General features: G+C 38.7%; 1 protein-coding gene across 5 annotated transcripts in view; it reads left to right on the forward strand.

The window, feature by feature from the left end:
• TMEM245 (transmembrane protein 245) overlaps positions 1–18,775 on the forward strand; it is a 100,696-nt gene that overhangs the window by 19,952 nt on the left and 61,969 nt on the right. For 2 of the 5 annotated variants that reach the window (XM_027034780.2, XM_027034778.2), the window contains exons 4-7: positions 5,768–5,884; positions 8,403–8,621; positions 11,027–11,196; positions 14,104–14,127. In XM_027034780.2, the coding sequence (XP_026890581.1) occupies positions 5,768–5,884; positions 8,403–8,621; positions 11,027–11,196; positions 14,104–14,127 (530 nt within the window). The remainder of the gene's footprint in view (positions 1–5,767; positions 5,885–8,402; positions 8,622–11,026; positions 11,197–14,103; positions 14,128–18,775) is intronic. The other 3 variants (XM_053204838.1, XM_027034779.2, XM_027034781.2) reach the window with 2 other exon arrangements.

An 18,775-nucleotide genomic window follows, 5' to 3' on the forward strand; every position in this document is an offset into this window, starting at 1 on the left:
GTGTAGATCCCTGTTATTTGGGCCTCCCCTTGATGCTGGCCCTGTCCCTGGGTAGATGGACACTTGAAACCTTGGATGTTCTTTCCTTTTTTAGGTTACAGTTCTTCGGTCCCAAGATTATGTTCCCTTGTCTGTATGCCTATTTTTAGCTGGGGTTTTTTTTCCAATACCATGACTTTGCCTAGATTCTCAGTCCTGACATTCTTGCATTTGGTTTATCATTTCTGCCAGAACCCTTGGGGTTTTTGAAGCTCAGGAGGATATCACTAAGACAGAAGTCATTGAAGTGCCTATTTGATAAGTAAGAGCAGTTGCCAAATCTTACATCAATAATTTTCAAATATGCTTTTTGGATTTTTCCTGCTTGCTACTCCCTTCATTCCTTTGTCAAGTTTCAGGCCCTCTAAAAATTTGCCAAATTAGTTTGTGTATTAACTAGGATAATGCTGCATAGTTTTCATTGGTTTAGCTATGGTTCACTGAATATTTACTGCATTGTTTTAGTGATATCAGCAAGTTGGAGACAGGGTCTTTAAGGTGTGAGGGTTTAATTTATTGGCCTTAACTTTTCCTCAAGTCTTTTGGTGCCTACTATAGGTAAGATATTTTGCATAAATATCTGAATATGTGTGCTAGGAGCTTAAGACATTTAGGGAAATGGCCATAATATGAAGTAGAAAGGGGATGAGAGGCACAGATGAATACTGCACAAGTGTTAGTGGCTTATGCTTATAGTTTATTCTGCCAAAGCCAAAGGCTTTGAAATAGGTTGTGGTGATAGCTAACATTTACTGAGTGAGTCTTGCATACCAGGTATTGTTCTGAATATTTCATATGTACTGTTTCACTTAATTCTCATATGAAATCAGAATTTAGAGAAGCCCCATTTCATACATGAGGAGACTGAGGCACCTGGATTTTAAGTAACTCGCCAGTGGTCATCTAGCTAGTAAGGAGTAGATCTGGGATTTGAATGTGAGCAGTCTTGTTTCCTCACCTGTGCTCCCAAACACTGAGTTGTACTGATCGTGCTGCCTCTGCAGAGCAAACATGAGACCCTCCGTTCTCCCTCTGCATCCTGGTATCTCTCCGCTCTTCTCATTGTACCTTATGTCCTGGCCTTATCAGACTTCTTAAGAGTTCTTTGAACAGCACATGGTGTTTTTTTCTTGCCTTTGTGCTTTTACACTTTTTTGTCTTTCTGAAAAATTTTTCTCCTGCTGCCCTCTAAGACATAAACCTCTTTTTCCCCTCCAAGATAGACTGGTTCTGTTTTGTTTTGTTTTAATATGGCTAACATATTTTTTTTTAATGTTTATTTTTGAGAGAGAGAGAGAGAGCACATGCGCGTGAGAGAGAGCACGAGCGGGGCAGAGAGGGAGGGAGAGAGAGAGAATCTCAAGCAGGCTCCTCACTGTCAGTGCAGAGCCTGATGTGGGGCTTGAACCCATGAACTGTAAGATTATGACCTGAGCTGAAATTAAGAGTCAGACACTTAACCATCTGAACCACCCAGTGGCTAACATATTTAAATGGATTTAAAGGGTGGCATCTTTTACCATTCCTGTTAAGTAGCATCTTTGGAGATCCTTCCCTGACCTCCCAAGCATGGATTAGGTTGCCATCTTCTTTGCTCCCCAAATATGCTACACTTGTCTTTACATTAGCTTTTATACTGAATCATAACTGGTAGACTAAATATTAGACTGAGGTTGGGGCTTGGGTCTCAGTCTCTTAGCATGTAGCCTAGTCACCTGTTTAGTGAATGAGGACTTAGTGGGGTTTAGAAATGTAAGTCAAACTACAGCCAAACTGAGAATCCATATTTGAGGATCTCTAAAATTGTTACTTTGGAGCTACTTAAAACAAAGGACTTATTTTTCAGGCTCTCTCAAAGATGACTCACTACTTCATTAAATAATTTGTGAAGAGGTAGGTTTAGTAATTTAGGACGCTTGACTAGTCTTTTTTTTTTTTTTTTTCAACAGTAAACCCCTTACCCATTTAGCCCATCCCCCCTCCCACAATCCCTCCAGTAACCCTCTGTTCTCTATGTTTAGTCTCTTGTGTTTTGTCCCCCTCCTTGTTTTTATATTACTTTTGCTTCCCTTCCCTTATGTTCATCTGTGTCTTAAAGTCCTCATATGAGTGAAGTCATATGATATTTGTCTTTCTTTGACTAATTTCACTTAGCATAATACCCTCTAGTTCCATCCACGTAGTTGCAAATGGCAAGATTTCATTCTTTTTGATTGCCGAGTAATACTCCATTGTATATATGTACCACATCTTTATCCATTCATCCATCGATGGACCTTTGGGCTCTTTCCATACTTTGGCTATTGTTGATAGTGCTGCTATAAACACTGGGGTGCGTGTGCCTCTTTGAAACAGCATACCTGTATCCCTTGGATAAATACCTCGTAGTGCAATTGCTGGGTCATAGGGTTGTTCTGTTTTTAATTGTTTGAGGAACCTCCATACTGTTTTCCAGAGTAGTCTTTAATCTTATATAAGAAAGAAAACTTCGCTTTTTTAAAAAAATTTTTTTTTTTAACGTTTATTTTTTTTTGAGACAGACAGAGACAGAGCATGAACAGGGGAGGAGCAGAGAGAGAGGGAGACACAGAATCGGAAACAGGCTCCAGGCTCTGAGCTGTCAGCATAGAGCCCGACACGGGGCTCGAACTCACGGACAGTGAGATCATGACCTGAGCCGAAGTCGGACGCTTAACCGACCAAGCCACCCAGGCACCCCAAAACTTTGCTTTTTAAAATTTTACTGGAAGCATTTTTCTTTTCTTTCTCTACTCTGCTGTCCCAGGCTATTAATCATGTATTCCTTTCCTTTGCTCTTGAGTGGAGCCTGAGAAATCTCTCCTAGCTGCACAAGAAGCTAAATCCTGACTTGTCTCTGGTGTAATCAGTTTATTTTTGAAACTTCTATCTAGAATTCTAAAAAATATACCTAAAATGTCCAAAATTTTCCTCCATTTCACCTCCCTGGTTGTTGACATGGTATTTCCCTATGGTTATCTATCTAACCATAATCTGGAAACTTGGGGGTTATTATCTTTGACACGTCATCTCCTTCATTACCTTTATGGGTTCATCATCAAGTCTGGTCCACTTTGACCACTCCATGTCTTAAATGCAGCCACTTTTCCAACATCTCCCCTTTAAACTGCTGCAGAGCATGCTGTCATCATGTCTTGCCTGCAGTGTTGCAGTAACTTCTCTCCCTGTACCCGCTCTTGCTCCCTCCCAATCTGCTCTTGACCAAACAGCAAAAACGATTCTTTTCATATTTCAAAGCTGATCATTTATTTATGGACTGGGAAGGTGGGTATGGTTATGAAAGGGCAACATGAGAGATCCTTGCATTGATGGCACTGTTCTGTATCTTGTATCCATGCCGATATCTTTACTGTGATATTGTACTACAGTTTTGCAAGATGTTACCATTGGGGGAAACTGGATAAAGGGTACAGAGGGTCTCTCTCTATTATTTCTTATAACTGCATGTAAAGCTGTAAGTATCTCAATTAAATTTCAGTAAAAACATGATCATTTCCTGTTTAAAACTCCTCAGCACTTTCCTACACCTTTTAGAATAAAGACTAAAGTACTTACTATGGTCTTCTATGACTTGGATCATCTGGCTCAACACATCCAGCCTTGTTTACTCAGTACCACTTCACTAGCTGTCTGTGTTCCAGACACACTGTCTTTAACATGCCAGTGTCTTCACTCAGTGGCCTTCCTACTCACTTCTTCTGCCCCAAATATTATTTACATTCCTTTGATCAGTTCCTTCTCATCCTTTGTATATCATTATTTTTATTTCTTAAAGAGAAGATGTTCCTGATTCTCCAGACTAAGATTTCTTCCACTAGGAGTTCATAAAATAGCTAGTGTGTTTCCTTTACAGCAGTCATTATAGTTTGTGTACATTCACATTTGTGTGCTTTTTTTTTTTTTTTTAAGGTGAATTAACAAATTATCCCCAACTGTGGTAAGAATTTTTTTTTTCCATGTGGATCTTCAATCCCTATGTGTCTCTTCCATCAGGCTCCACAGGGGCAGGGTCTGTGTCTTTATCCTCAGCATCCAATTCAGTGAATAGTGAGAATGTGTAAGACATGAAAGATGCTGTCTTTTCCTCTTTGTTCCCTTCTTGGTATCTAAGAAACAATTTAGATCCTTAGGCCAGGGGAATAAGTCCCAATCCAGATATCTTTTTCTCTTCCTAGATCAGGAGTTTGACTTGCTCTTGGATCGTCTGAAGATAAACCTCTTGTCAGATCACAGAGGCATTTATTAGAGGAAGGATAGGGTATGGTTGAGTAAGACAAATGCTCTTGATCCTCATGGTTCAGTCCACCAAAGAGCCATCTTGGGGCCTGGCCTACTTGTCTCTGGGAGATGGCCAGCCTGGGATTTGCTAAGTAGGTGGAGCTCATTTGGAGGTTTCTGAATGGCCATGGCTGTTTTCACTGGCTTGGCAGAATTCTGTGCTGTCACACCGTGTATTGACCTACCCAAAGTAAGGTCCCATCTCCGTGAGTGTGGGTGTATGATTTGGTGAGTGTTAGTATTCTTAGTTGTAGACAACAGAATCTGCCCTAGCTAGTCTAAATGGAAAGAGGTGTTGATTAGCGCATAGAATTTTTACATATAGAATTTCGGGGAAGACCAGACAGTTAAACAAACTTAGATGTGTCACAGGCAGAAGCATTGCAAACAGGAGAAGTGCTCAGTGACACCAAAGGACTATTTGAGTAGAAGTCCCATGGCTGCTGCTACCTGCTGCAAAGTTAAGATCAGGTAGCATTGCTTTTAGAACTTCTGCTAAGTTTTGACAGAAACACCATATGCCTGCATGACTGTTTGACTTGAGAGCGTCCAAATTCCAGGGAGTCTCACTTTGGTCTTCTGGGTCTTGATAGGTGTGCCTTATTGGTGGAAACTGCATTTCACGTGGGACCTTAGCTGCAAGGGAGTCTAAGAAATACAATCTTTAAGCTTTCTAGTCTCTAGGAGGAGGAGAACATGCTAGAACCTGGTATTGTATGAGCTCATCTGTTGTTTGCCATAGGAGATTAAAGACTGACAGTTGACAGACAGACCTCATTGGCCAGTAAATGTTTTATTTGACTTTAGTGCAAATGATTAAGCTTGGTGTACTATGTATTAGGAATTTAACATGGGAACATATAAAATGAAACAGAGTAATAAGATTATTTTAGATTTTCAGTGGTGGATTTTGCCTGTATTGAATTATGTACTTTATAGAGCTATATGATTTTGCCTAGTACCCAGGCGTTTGCCTATGCATTCATGGAATGCAATTATCAAGAGCACTGAGTGTTGGCTGTTTCATACCGTATTAGGAGCTAGTGATACAAAAGAGAGTAAGACAGTCACAGTCTGCATTCAGGAAGCTCACAGACTTGGTGTGGCAGTGTTTTTCAATGTGCATTCAGATTGTGAAGTTAAAAAGTAAGAGAGCGGGACTCCACGTTTATATATCCACTCTCAGCTGCATGCACCAGTGACTGATAAGCAGAGTCCAGGAACCAAATGTTTAGCAGACTTTCCTGTTGACTCTAAAGCATTCTCCCTTGGTGAAGAACCCCTGGTCCAGTGGGTCAATAATAACCATTTTGTTGTATTGCTTTTGAAAATTTAGTACTATGTTTCAGTTTGTAGCAGTTATTTCCCACTTGGTTTTAGAAAGTTTTGCAAACACGTGCTTGTTTTACAGGAGCGGAGTTACCAGGGCAGGTTATCTCCATGGCAGCTTCTACTCTGGCAACCTTGGCCATCTCCATCACAGGGTATGAATCAAGTGCCGATGACCAGCCCTCCGACCAGCCTGCAGGTGACTGAAGGGATGTTTTCAAGTACAATTCTGGAAATTGACATATACACATAAAGTATAAACTTAAGGACATGAGCATCACAGAATGCTGTTTACTAGTCCTTCATTTTCCTCTGATTTCTATTTTTATACGTTTTCCTCCTCTCATCTTTGTTCTCACGTATCACTTTTTTCATGCTTTTAATTATTTACCTTTTTGTTTCTTTTCTTGAATCTTCATCTTTTCCCTTTTTTTAAGAAAAATGCTTTTAATTTTTCTTTTGTTCTTCCTTCTCACTTTCCCTTCATATTATTTCCTTTTTCTCTGTGCCTCTTCTACGTTTTCCATTATTTTCTGCACTTAATCCTGTCCTTATTTTCCATTTCTTCTGTAGCCATCTGTTCTCCATTGTTCTGGTTTTGTTCTAACTCTTTACATTGCTTTTGTTGTTGATCCAACTTTTTCTTTTGGTTTTTATTTTCTGTCTTACAGTTCTCCCATTTCTCTGGCATTTCTTGCTTCTCAAAGTTTGCTTTGCGTGTCTTGTGCTGTTAATACATTGACTGTTTCCCCTGAAACCAACCTGTCTGCTTATTCTGGATACCATGCTCCTGCAAGATCAGCTGGTAGATTTATATCAGCTTGAAAGTCATACTGTACTCCCACAGAGTTCAGAAATGTAAAAGGCCATCTCTGTGCCAAGAAGTTTATTAGTGCCAGGGGCTTTGGAGTTAAGGAATATTTTTGGTGAGCTCTTCCTGAAGAACGGACTTTAGAAAAGTCTTAAAAGGAGAGATCAGCTAAGAGAAAAGCATTTGGGGTAGCAGGAAAACCTATATTTATTGCACATTGAGTTATGTTTTCAAAATGAAGAGGGGATAATGTTTTGGTTAGGGACTTATTATTCTTCTGAGTATCTACCACACTTACCAGCATGAAGTTTCCAAATTAGAAAGATTCTCAAAGAGCAAAGTCAAACAGAAGCGTATTATAACTAGCTTGGGCTTTAGCCCCAAACCTCAGGATAGAATGTTACCTCTGATAAGATGGGCTGACTTACCACGATGCTACTATATCAGTAGTAACAGTTTACTCACAGATAAACATTGAACATTATAAACACTAAGGAGATTATGATACAACCATCAGAGTGCTACTATGTAGTTTCTTATGAACTTTATGAAATCACAGGGAAGGCTGTCTTTGAGTATTATTTAGCGAGTGTCCACTATTTAGTGAGCATCAGGTACTATCCTATGTGCTATTCAGCAGAGGGAGAACAAGACAGACAAGGTCTTAGCTCTCCTAGAAGTGACATTCAACTGAAGGAAGAAAGTGTGAAAGGGTAAGTGGAATGTGGTATAACTACATACAACTATGTAAAGACTGGGACAAATAGGGGGTTGGGGTTATGAGTGTTCTTGTTTCTTTCCTCTGTTTTCTAGACTTTATGAAATATCTACTTTTTTAATGTTTATTATTTTAAGAGAGTGCACATGAGCATGTGGGGGAGGGACACCGAGAGAGAGGGGGAGAGAGAATCCTAAGTAGGCTCTGTGCCATCAGCATAGAGCCCAATGTGGGGCTCAAACTCATGATCTCATGATCATGACCAAATCAGGAGTCCAACGCTTAACCAACTGAGCCATCTAGGTGCTCCAAACAGTCTACTTTTGTCATTAACTTTTTTTTATGGAAGGCAAAATGCAAGTTGTAGGGTCTTTATAGTTTCCATCATCATGGCATATACTGAGTAATATTGCTTTAAGAGTTCTATGATTTCTGAGGCATGTGGTATATTTTGGTAAAACTAGGAAATAGAAAAATATAACCCTATAGTAAAATGTAACTTAGTAGTTGCTTTGTTAGAAAACAGTGCCTTATGTGAAATAATTCAGTGTGATCACCATTACTTGAATCCTCACCCCCAGCAATCTGTCACTGTTTTATTTCTCATTCTGAGAGAAAGACATGTTTCAAAGCCCTGGGTTCTTCTTGTAAGAGCAGTTGGCTCCATTTTAGTCGAATGACACTGAAAAGCCATGTTGCATCAGAAATATTATAGATCTAATAAAATTATGTTAAAAGACAAGTTTTTAAATGTAGGACTTCGGTATGTTAATATTTGTTGCTTTATACAGTTGAAGTAGTTTCCATGGGCTAATTATAATTCTTAGCTATTTTGTCATGTTTTTCCTTAGTTTTGCATTTAAATGATTCATAGATGAATACATGAAATAGATGACATTAAACCTTGAACAGCGTGAAGTGTATAAAGAGTAAAAAATTCCCCATCCCCGGCCCCACCCCCTAACAAACTTAATTTCCCTAGATTTAAATACGGTCAGTAGTGTAACTCTGCACACACTTTTCAGTGCACATGCAGGCACGTCCAGATTCTTTTCCTTCTTTAACCCAGTGTGATCATACTATCAGAGTCCATTTGCAGGCTTGAAACAGAGTAGCGCAGCAAGTTGCTCCGTGGGACTGTCAACTAATGTGGACTAATATGGTGGTAACTTTCTTCCTCCTCCTCAGAAACCATGGACACAGGAGAACCGCCCGCACCACTGTCCTCATCTCCTTCACCTTCTTCCCCCTCCCCTACTCTGGGTAGACAGAGGGCTGAAATGGGAACATTTCTCAGGAAGAAGAAAACCAGTGACATCTACTTCGTGTCGCTCGTGTGGGCCATCGTTGGTGTCCAGCTCTGGTTGAACCTGTGGATTGTACAGTTGCTGCCGGTGCCTGTGGCAGGTAGTTGCTCACTTAGGGTCTTGTCTCCGAAGACGTTTTTTCTTTAACTTTGGGATTTTATTTCATTTATTTATCTTATTTTTATTTTTGTAAACATTTATTTATTTTTGAGAGAGTGAGTGAGTGGGGGAGGGGCAGAGAGAAGGGGACGGAGGCCCCCAAGCAGGCTCTGTGCTGACAGCAGCGAGCCCAATGTGGGGCTGGAACTCACCGACTGTGAGATCATGACCTGAGGTGAAGTCGGACGCTCAACCGACTGAGCCATCCGGGCGCCCCTAACTTTTGGATTTTAGTGTTTGAGATAATGCTACCCTCTTTTAAAACTAAAACAATTGTATATTTAAAGGCATCTTCTGAGACTGGAAAAGTAAGTGACTCAGGTGCATTATTGAAGAGTTTGTTTATTTCGTACCTTCTTGATTGTTTGGGCTTACCTCTTACCACAGTCAGAAGCTTGGCCAAGTTTATTAAGTCCTGAATTGATGCTTAGGAACCTGACATCCAGATACCTCCTACATTTGATTAGTTCTTTATCCTTTATCAAAGTTTTTCACTATTGATTTAAACAAAATTTGATTTTTGGAAGCCTGTTTTCCACCGCAGTTTAAAAATCTAAACTCATTGGACCATTTGCCTTCTAGATCATTACTTTTAAAACTTATTATTCTCATTAACTTGGACAGTTTTTAAAATTTTATTTTTTATTTTATTTTATTTTTTTTAAGTTTATTTATTTATTTTGAGAGAGAGTTGCAAGCAGGGGAGGGGCAGAGAGAAAGGGAGAGAGAGAATCCCAAGCAGACTGTGTGCTATCAATGGGGAGCCTGATGCGGGGCTTGAACCCATGAAGTGTGAGATCATGACCTGAGCCAAAACCAAGAGTCAGATGCTTAACTGACTGAGCCACCCAGGCACTGCCCCCCCCACCCCTTTTATTAAAGATTTGTTATGACCAGAAGACTAGTGCCTTTCCTTAGGGAACATAGAATATAAGAGGTTGAAGTTTGTTTCTGCTTCTTGCATCCTCAAACAGAACTTCTGTTTGGCATTTGGAGTAAGACACAGTTGTCATTAAGCAAGCCACAGGGTATGTACTATAGCCATGGTTTCTATTAAGGAATTCATAGAAAAGCTTAGTGAAATCGTTTAAATTGCTCTTCTGGATTGCTCCATACTTTTTTGGTTTTGCCAGATGATTTATTTTATGCTGCCAAATGGTATCAGGTGCTGTTGGAACCCCTTTTCTTTAAAATTTGTTAGTAGGAGTTCCGTTTGTCCCAGTCATTTCTTAACCTTCAGGCCATTATAGGAATTTGACATGTCCTTGAGAGAGTAGGCTGTAAGCAGGTGGCCCCCAGAACATTTTCCACAGCCTATAATTACTCTGGGCTTATTCTAGAGCCCTAGGAGCTTTCCTAGGACTTCTTTAGAGATTTAAAAATGTTAATGATGAAGTTGTTGAACTGGTATGCAACACTGAGCTCATGGTTCAAAAGAGTAAACTGTGAATCATTAGATTGCAAGGCCAGGGCTAAGGACACAGAAATCTCTGGAGTTAGGGAAATTATAGTAGTTGAGATCAATTATCCGGAGTCCAGACTTCAAGGCCCCTGCCCCCCATAGATGAGTAGCTCTTCCTTCTGGCCCCACCACTTTCTTAGTTGGCTTTTAACAGGAAGCTTAACGTCTGCTTGCAGGGCCCCCTTGCTGCCCAGAGTGGAGGGGTACCTTCATACTGTGCTCTGTGAGTGGTCTGTGCAGAAGTTGTGCAGTGCACAGCCTGGGGGCCACTTGTAACAGCCCTGCTTAAGCCCACTCTGCTAAGAGATGCAGATGTACAGAGCAGCATCAGGTAGAGAAATCAGAGTACAGCGCACTGGTGTAAAATCATGATGCGAATGGAATACCTTCTACCCTTCGGGTCACTAAACATTAAACATCCAAGGAGAAGAATCACATTTGGCAAGAGCAGTGATAATAGCTAAGGAAATTAGGACATGTCAGGGGTTAGTATTCTTTACCCAAGAAGGGTGAGGGGCGAGGGGCCAAGATTGTAGTCCCCTAAATCTTCATGATCAGTGTTTTATGTTTATACGGGCTATGAAAGAATCCATGGCTCCTTCAAGGATTCAGATTTCACCACGAAGGTAATGTATGGGCAGATGGGGCTTGTATGAAAAGTTATCGTCCCTAATTCTGTCTGTTTGGAATACCATGAACTTTTATCTCTTCCCCCTTGCCTTTTTTCCCCCTTAATTGGTCTTTATTTCATATTAGCTTCACTGTTTTTTGAAAGGTCACGTGAAATTAAAGGACCTTCTCATGTTCTGACTTTGTATGTTCTTTGTATGAGAAAGGACCTTTCTCGTTCTGATTTTGGCTTTGTATGCTTTTCTTCGTTATAGTCTGGATCCTCAAAAAGCTTGTCATTCACTTTGGAGTCGTGGACTTCCTGGCGAAACGCTGCCGCGTGTGGTGGCAGGTGGCTGAGCACTTCCTCAAGGAGCGGCAGGAGGCTCTCGCACCATGGCCGGTTATTGGGCTTGGAAAATTCTTGTTAAAAGTTGATAGCAAGGTATTGTATTTTAAGACCTTGGGCTGTTTTGATGGAGTTTATAATACACATATTCCATTTCCTGGTATTTGGTGTTCATACCGGGATTGTTGATAACACATTTAACATCTAAATCTGTGATGAGATTTAAAGTTTAGAATTAGGCCTTATGTGAGTATAGGATAGATTTAGTTTAAGTATTATGTAAGTAGTTTTCCCTCTTAAAAGTGGGAGAAAAGGATGTTCTAGAACACCTTGTTCAACTCCCTCATTTTATAAGGACCAAATTGAAATTTAGAGGGACTAAGTGACTTGCCTAAAATTATATTGCCAGGTAATGCCTCCTCAGTGCAGTGAGTATTTCTGGGGTAATTCCCACAGGTCAAATAATGTGCTAATAAGTCCTCAGGAAAATCTAGTGAATCACAGAAAACTGGGTGCAGCAGCCCTGTTTAGTGGAGAGACGGCAATCCATTAAAATTCGGAGGCAGTGGTTGAGAGCATGGACCCTGATTCCACACTGGTTTCAGATCCCGGTTATTCTACTCACTAGCTATGTGACCTTGAATGAGTTTCTTAACCTTTCTGTGCCTTGGTTTCCTTATCGATACAATAAATTCAATAGAATGCACCTCATGGAATGGCTGTGAGGGTTAAGTGAGTTCCTAGATCAGCGCCCGGTATACAGTAAGCTTTGTGTAAGTGATAGCTGTGGTTGTAATTTGTGTGTGTGTGTGTGGGAGGGGGGAACGCATGTACAGGATACAGTGGTCATACTGATCAAGAAAGGACTCACTGTTGGTGAGGTAGTGGGAGAAGGGAGGTTTTGCAGAAGAGGTGATGCCATAGCAGATTTTGAAGCGCAAGTAGGGGTTTATTAGGTTGACAGGGCAAGAAGAACAGGTGGATGGAGCAGTGCACAGGTTGAGATGGCCACAGCATGACTTCTTAGGGAACACCAAGGAAACAGTCATGGCTGGAATATGCGAAGAGGTGAGGCTGGAGAGTCGGTGAGACAGAATTGAGGCCTTCGTGGGTTCTGTGCCATGTGAGTTGGACTTCCTCACAGAGTCTCGGAAATCTTTGAGCGGGTCCATCCATAACTTCGGGTTGAGAAATACTGTTAGGTGAAACCAGCATAGATAGGGATGAGAATAGTAACTGGAGTTCATGTGAGGTGGAAGGAAATAAATCTTTTAAACCCGTAGTAAAGTCTCCTGGGTCAACAGAGATGCAGGGGGATACGTTTCCTTACGTATTGTATTGCCTGTCTTCCAGAAAGTTTGCCAGTTCTAATTCCCACCAGCGTAACCTATGAGAATGCCCATTTCCTGAGCTCTTGCCAATACTAGATATTATAATGTAACAAAAAGTCCTTTTTATTTCAGAAAAAGAAGGATTTCAGTGTTTTAATTTGAAATTTTAAAAAATAAAAATGAGGTTGCTTATTGGCTATTAATATTTTACTTTTGTGATTTGCCTATTTGTTTCTTTTTTCAACTTTTTAAATAAGAAAGACTCAAAGACTTCTCACAGATTTTAACATATTGATCACATCTTCCTGGTATCGGGGTGAAGCTTTGTCTTACTAGCACAGATACAGTCCTTCAAACTGTTTAAAGAGGATGACTCCCATTTCAGTTAATTTTTGAAAGCCTTAGCACTGTCAGAAGGGATAGACACTAAATCTTGTTTTCAGAACCCCAGGTACTTGTATTTGGAACTCTTCACTCAAGAAAACTCTACAATTGTGTCAACTGAAGTTCCAGGGGCATCAAAAGTACTTTCTATGGAGCAGCCTTGTGAAAACTTGTCATTTTTTATTCAAATTTGTATGTCAGTTTGTTCATCTTACAAAGGAAGGGAGACAGTAAAATGAATCAAACTAGGATTTGTGGTTTTGTATAATAAAACCTACCAAATGGCTATCAAAACTGAATATTTGTTTAATTATAACTGATACCATAATTATGTTTTATTTAGTATATTAATATACATGGGCTGCTGCTTTGGGGAATAAATCTCTTTCATATTTCTGTTAAATTTTAATTGATCGTACAGTGTTTTTAAAAATATTCCTGTATAGGAGATTGTTTGAAGTATATTTTTAAACATGCATCGAGTGTACTTTTAGTCAAAACTCTGCAAACAGCATTTACATTTACTCTGATGAAATTATGCTTTTTAGCCTTTGTACTTTCTGGATCACTAATAATGCCGTAAATCCTATGTTTAGTGATTTTTAGATCCTGTGTTCACCAATTAGCATTAGTTATTATAGTGCTAAATATTGTGAGGTTTAGATGAGGTGACTGTTAGGTGAAAGAAAGGATGTTACAGGAAGTAGAAAGATATGTGCTTAAGTAATTGAGATGGAAGGAAATATACCCAATATTAACAGAATCTTAGATGGCCAGGTGTTCACTGTTCCAGATGAGCCCTGGAATGTTTTACTGTTTAAAAAAGATGAAATAATTAATACCATAAAGCTAAAAGTTCAGTGAACACATAGTATATGAACGTGAATTAATTTATACAGAAACTAAAAATCCTTTTGGTGCATGATATGTGAAAGAATCTTAATCATTCCTGTGATCTTTGGAATTTGGTGTGACTGTTTAAGCTGACAAGCATTCAGGTTATTTTATGTATTTTTAATGTTGAATTGCCAACAAAGCTTGTGTTTATTTCTGTCATTGTATATCTTAAAGGAATATTTTATTCACTTGATTTTAAAGCTTTGTTAATGCATTACAGTTATTTTTCTAGTTTTTTGTTTTCTTTTTTTTTTTTGTTTGTTTTTGGTCTGGGATTATTTCCTCCTCATATTCTCGGTGACTTTCTTTTCTTTTCATACTATTATTGCATTCTCTAATGATATTCCACTGTTCTTATCTTTTCTTTCTTACCTTACCCCCTGTCCTCAAGCTCTGGCACTGGCTAAATAAGAAGGTAAATGAACACATGGATGTTGGTTTTTACTACTGAATTCCCCCTTTATCTCTATTCTCATTCTGTTTCTGTCCATATGTCAAACTTAGTTTATGCTTCTAAAAGTTCAAATTAATAAGCTATGGAAGGTCGTGAAGCATTAGTACTGTCACAGTACAGTTTGCTAAACACCCAAAGCTATTTATTTTAGGATACATGGATGCTGTCTCCTTGCCTTGGTGTGTGTAAGAAGTTCTGTCTTGTAGTCCTTTTGTCCAATGTAAGTGATTGCCATTCCTTTTCGGCTCTGTAATGTGGCCCAGCCTGATAACTCTATTCTTCTTTGATGTGTGAGAATATTTGATTCACTTGGCTGGTAATTTTATATAGTGTCTTTTTTTTTTTTTTTTTAATATAACTAGTACTCCAGAATTTCATTTTTAACTTAAAAAAGATTGTGGTCATGGCCTGTGACATCTAATTTCATGTATTTCCCAAGGTATGAGATTGTATGTATGGTAAATGCTTCACATGATTTGCATGGAATAGGTTACATTTTTAATAACTTTGATAAAGGCTAATCTAGATAAATTAATGCTGTACCTCTGACATGTCCACATGTAGTAGTTCTAGACTTAAATTCATCAAATCTCTGGGACAGATAGCAAGAGATGACATTTATGCGTATTGTGTTTAAACACGATAAGACCCTAAAATTTTAACTGGAAATATTAAAACAGGTCTTAAGAAAGATGTACTTGTTGGAAATAGATCAAGGTGACATTTTTGAGTGTAGAGATTAGGATTTCCTTCTTTTTTAATTTTTTTTTTTAATGTTTATTAGAGTGAGCAGGGGAGGGGGGGAGGGAAGGAGGGGGAGAGAGAGAGAGAGAGAGAAAGAAAGAGAAAGAAAGAAGGAAAAGAAAGAAAAGAAAAGAAAGAATTCCAAGCAGAGGATCCCAAGCAGACTCTGCTTTCAGCACAGAGCCCGATGCAGGGCTTGAACTCACAAATCCTGAGATCATGACCTGATCCGAGATCAAGAGTTGGACGCTTAAGCGACTGAGCTGCTCAGGTGCCCAGGATTTCATTCTTTCAGTTGTAGAAGAAAGGGGAGACTTGACAATGCCTAAACGTGTGTAATAAACAGTGTGTAAAATAAATAAATACACTTATAAACCACCCCCCAACATATATGCTGCTGTCTATACCTCCATTCCCTGCAAAACTAATATGATTAAATGAGTTAAATCCTTGGCAAATGATAGTGCTGCAAACGGAAGTCACATTTTCTCATTTTGAGCAAAGTAGGTTGTTTTAAACACTTCTCCAACTTGTGTATATTGAAATTAAATTGTCCTCAAGGGATGAGAGGAAGTAGAGTTAAAATCATTAGATTCAATTTGATTTAACCTTTGGTGACTACATGAATTAGATTACCTAATTTAGAAGTCTAACTCATAGCTAACTAGTGGTGACTTCAGTTATAAAAGGTTCCTAAGAGATCACGTGACGTTTTCCTTTTCTTTGATGATGTGGTGTAGCATAGATAAAACATTGGTGTTGAGCAGGAGTAAGTGCTTTAAGTTCTGAGGCGATATGTTTGAGGAAAGCACATAAGTAAGTTGATGTCTGTTTTATTACAATACATCCACGGCCAGAAAATTTGAAGCACTGGGTATTTGGTATTTCAAGTTCAAGTTGGGTGAATTAGGAAACGAATTCAAGAGAAGTGAGGGTGAGAGAGAACACATCTATGGTTAGTTGAAACACAACCTATTTCCCAGGGCTTGTTTTATTTTGTAGTATTGATTATTTGCACTAAACCTCAACCAGAATTTGGTTGAAAAAACAAAGGGAAATAAAAGCCTACAGGCCCAGAATAATGAAATAGGAAAACTCAGCAGTGGAACGATACTTTCTTAATAGGCTTGCTACATGAATAAAGCTAGTTTGGAATTTTCAGAGTCTTGGAGTATAACCGTACATTTACTGACATCTCTAAATTAAAAAAAAAAAAGAGCATTCCCTTTATTCACACTTGAAACACTCAGAATGTCATTTTAAGATGACTCCTCTTCCCCTTTAAGAAAATAAATTTAAAAACTAAAATAATTTCTCAGAATGTGGAAGACTGGGGAAATATCAGGGACTGAGTGATTTCATTGGGTAGGCAGTAATGACAGCTGGTGGCAGTGATAACAGGTGCTGTGGATTCCACTGCCCAAAGCTGAGCCCAGGACCAGTTCTGCCTCCTGGGACAGTGCCTCTGGCATTTCTTTAGGGATTCTCTCCTCCGTCCTCTTCTTCATACCATCTTTTGCCCACGTTTCTCTTTCTGTGTCTGAGTTGCTGTTTCCTTGAGAGTTTTGGTCCATTCACTCCAGGGGTTCTTTTCCTCCATCTGAGTTTTCTGTCCACTTTATTGTTTCCTTTTTATTGGTCCTTCATTCTATGCACCAACACCCCCTAGCCACACATTTTTTTCCTCCTATTTTGACTTTTTTTTTTAATCTCCCTTTACTTTTTAATACTTTCTCTGTCTCTTTCCCACTCCTCTCTCCCTGTCTCTCTTTTTACCTCTCTCCCTTTTTATCCTGGTTTTTTTTTTTAACCTTATTTTAACTGGCCATAATATGAATAGACACTTTCCCTCCACCCTGTCTTTTTTAGCTTAACGTATTGAGCATCTTATATGGTGTTATTTATTTTAAATTTTGAATGAAACATCTAACCCTCACTGTTACCTTTGCAATATAAATTTTCATTTAGATGACTCTTAGTGTGGATTTTTTCCAACCCTTAGGTAAATGGCTTGTGATAGGAAAATTCTACCCTGGTTTAAAAACATAAAGTTTGATTTTGTAATGCTGATATACGTAATTTGTTTGTGAATATCTCATGTTTTATGTTAGAAATACCCAGATACAAATTTAGATATACTTTCTAAATAAAGCATCATTTACATTAAAACATATTTCAGAATAGACATTTTTTTAAAAAAATTGGGACTCCGAAGTTATTTTCAGAAATTGTTATTTGTGAATACAAATCTGGTCTTAATTCTGAAATTATTTATGCTTGGCTCTTTAAATCTATATTTGAGCTTTTACCATGTGCCATGCACTGCCAGGCTTGGGAACGACAGGGAGGAATCCTAGCACTAGCTCTTTCATCAGAAGCTGTCTCAAGAACTATGTGTAGAATTGGTTTCTGATTGTGAAACTTTTCAGTTTCATTGATTTTAGAATGTACATTCAAATATGACATCTGACCTTCCATATCTTAGAAATGTGTTACTACTTTTTTAATCTCTACATTGTCTTTGATGCTTTGGTAGCATGCACTGAAAATTAACTCTGCTGTTTGAAGCTGTAATGGTCAAGATAAAAGTTGAACTTTTTATCTTTGAGTTCACTGCAGCATTGATTTCTTAGTGACAGTATCGTCATGGAAGATAAAGGGATGCAAGCTTATTGCACGGAATGGAAAACAGATGTTTTAGAAGTCATGTTTTGTTTTTAACTACCATTCTTTGCTCTTGAGTGTTTAACTCACTGGAGAGCATAATTCAGATTTAAATTAGAACTCACTTCCTCCTCAATGCTGTAGCTCTTGTAGGGGTTGAGGGCCCAGTGTGGTTTCAGCAGCCGTCAATGTAAATGATTGGCCTTTTGAAATGTTAAATGCCAGCTTTGCATGGCAGGAATTCTAGATATCTATCAGAACTATTATATATTCTGAAAACAAAAATTTTGTTTTTGATGTAGGATTATTTCTGATTGTGAAAGATGAGAGAAGTTATATTCAAAATGGAATGTCAAGTAGCAGTTAGGGAGAGCATAACCATTACATTAATGATTAGTTTTTATTTATAGTCCATTTGTCCTAAAGCTTATGTTTTAAAAATAATGGAAATGTCAAGCGGAATATCAGATTTAAAAAGTATTTGGTTATGAAGTCTCTCAAATACAAAAAGATGTAGAGAACATTGAGTCTGTCCTCCAGCCTGATAAAACATTACCTGTATAATTAAAGCCCATTTTGTGACCTCCCTGATTGTACATCCACCTCCTAACTCTCCCCTCCCAGCCACCCTCGTAATATTCTCAAGTTGATATTTATCATGACCTTAACATTAGATTTTTATTATTACTGTTTTTGTAACCCCAGTGGCATCAAAAGGAAAAATATTTTTTTTATTAATTTTTTTTAATGGTTTTATTTATTTTTGAGACAGAGAGAGACAGAGCATGAACAGGGAGGGGCAGAGAGAGAAGGAGACACAGAACTGGAAGCAGGCTCCAGGCTCTGAGCCATCAGCCCAGAGCCTGACGCGGGGCTCGAACTCACGGACCGCGAGATTGTGACCTGAGTGCAGTCGGATACTTAACCGACTGAGCCACCCAGGCGCCCCAAGAGGAAAAATATTTTGAATATAATTTCCACTTTAATTTGCTTCTCTTTCATCTTGTGTCATTTAGGACATACCTGTTTTATAAGAGGCATGCTTTTTCTAAAGCTATCTTTATTTGCTAATTGATAGTAAAATTTCATGAGATTTGAGGTCAGCTAATATATTACCATTATTTCCTTTAGAATATTAAAAGAATTTTTTTTTAATGTTTATTTTTGAAAGAGAGCACGAGCAGGAGAGGGACAGAGAGAA

The sequence above is a fragment of the Acinonyx jubatus genome, chromosome D4, assembly GCF_027475565.1.
Source record: "Acinonyx jubatus isolate Ajub_Pintada_27869175 chromosome D4, VMU_Ajub_asm_v1.0, whole genome shotgun sequence".
Taxonomy (NCBI): Eukaryota; Metazoa; Chordata; class Mammalia; order Carnivora; family Felidae; genus Acinonyx; species Acinonyx jubatus.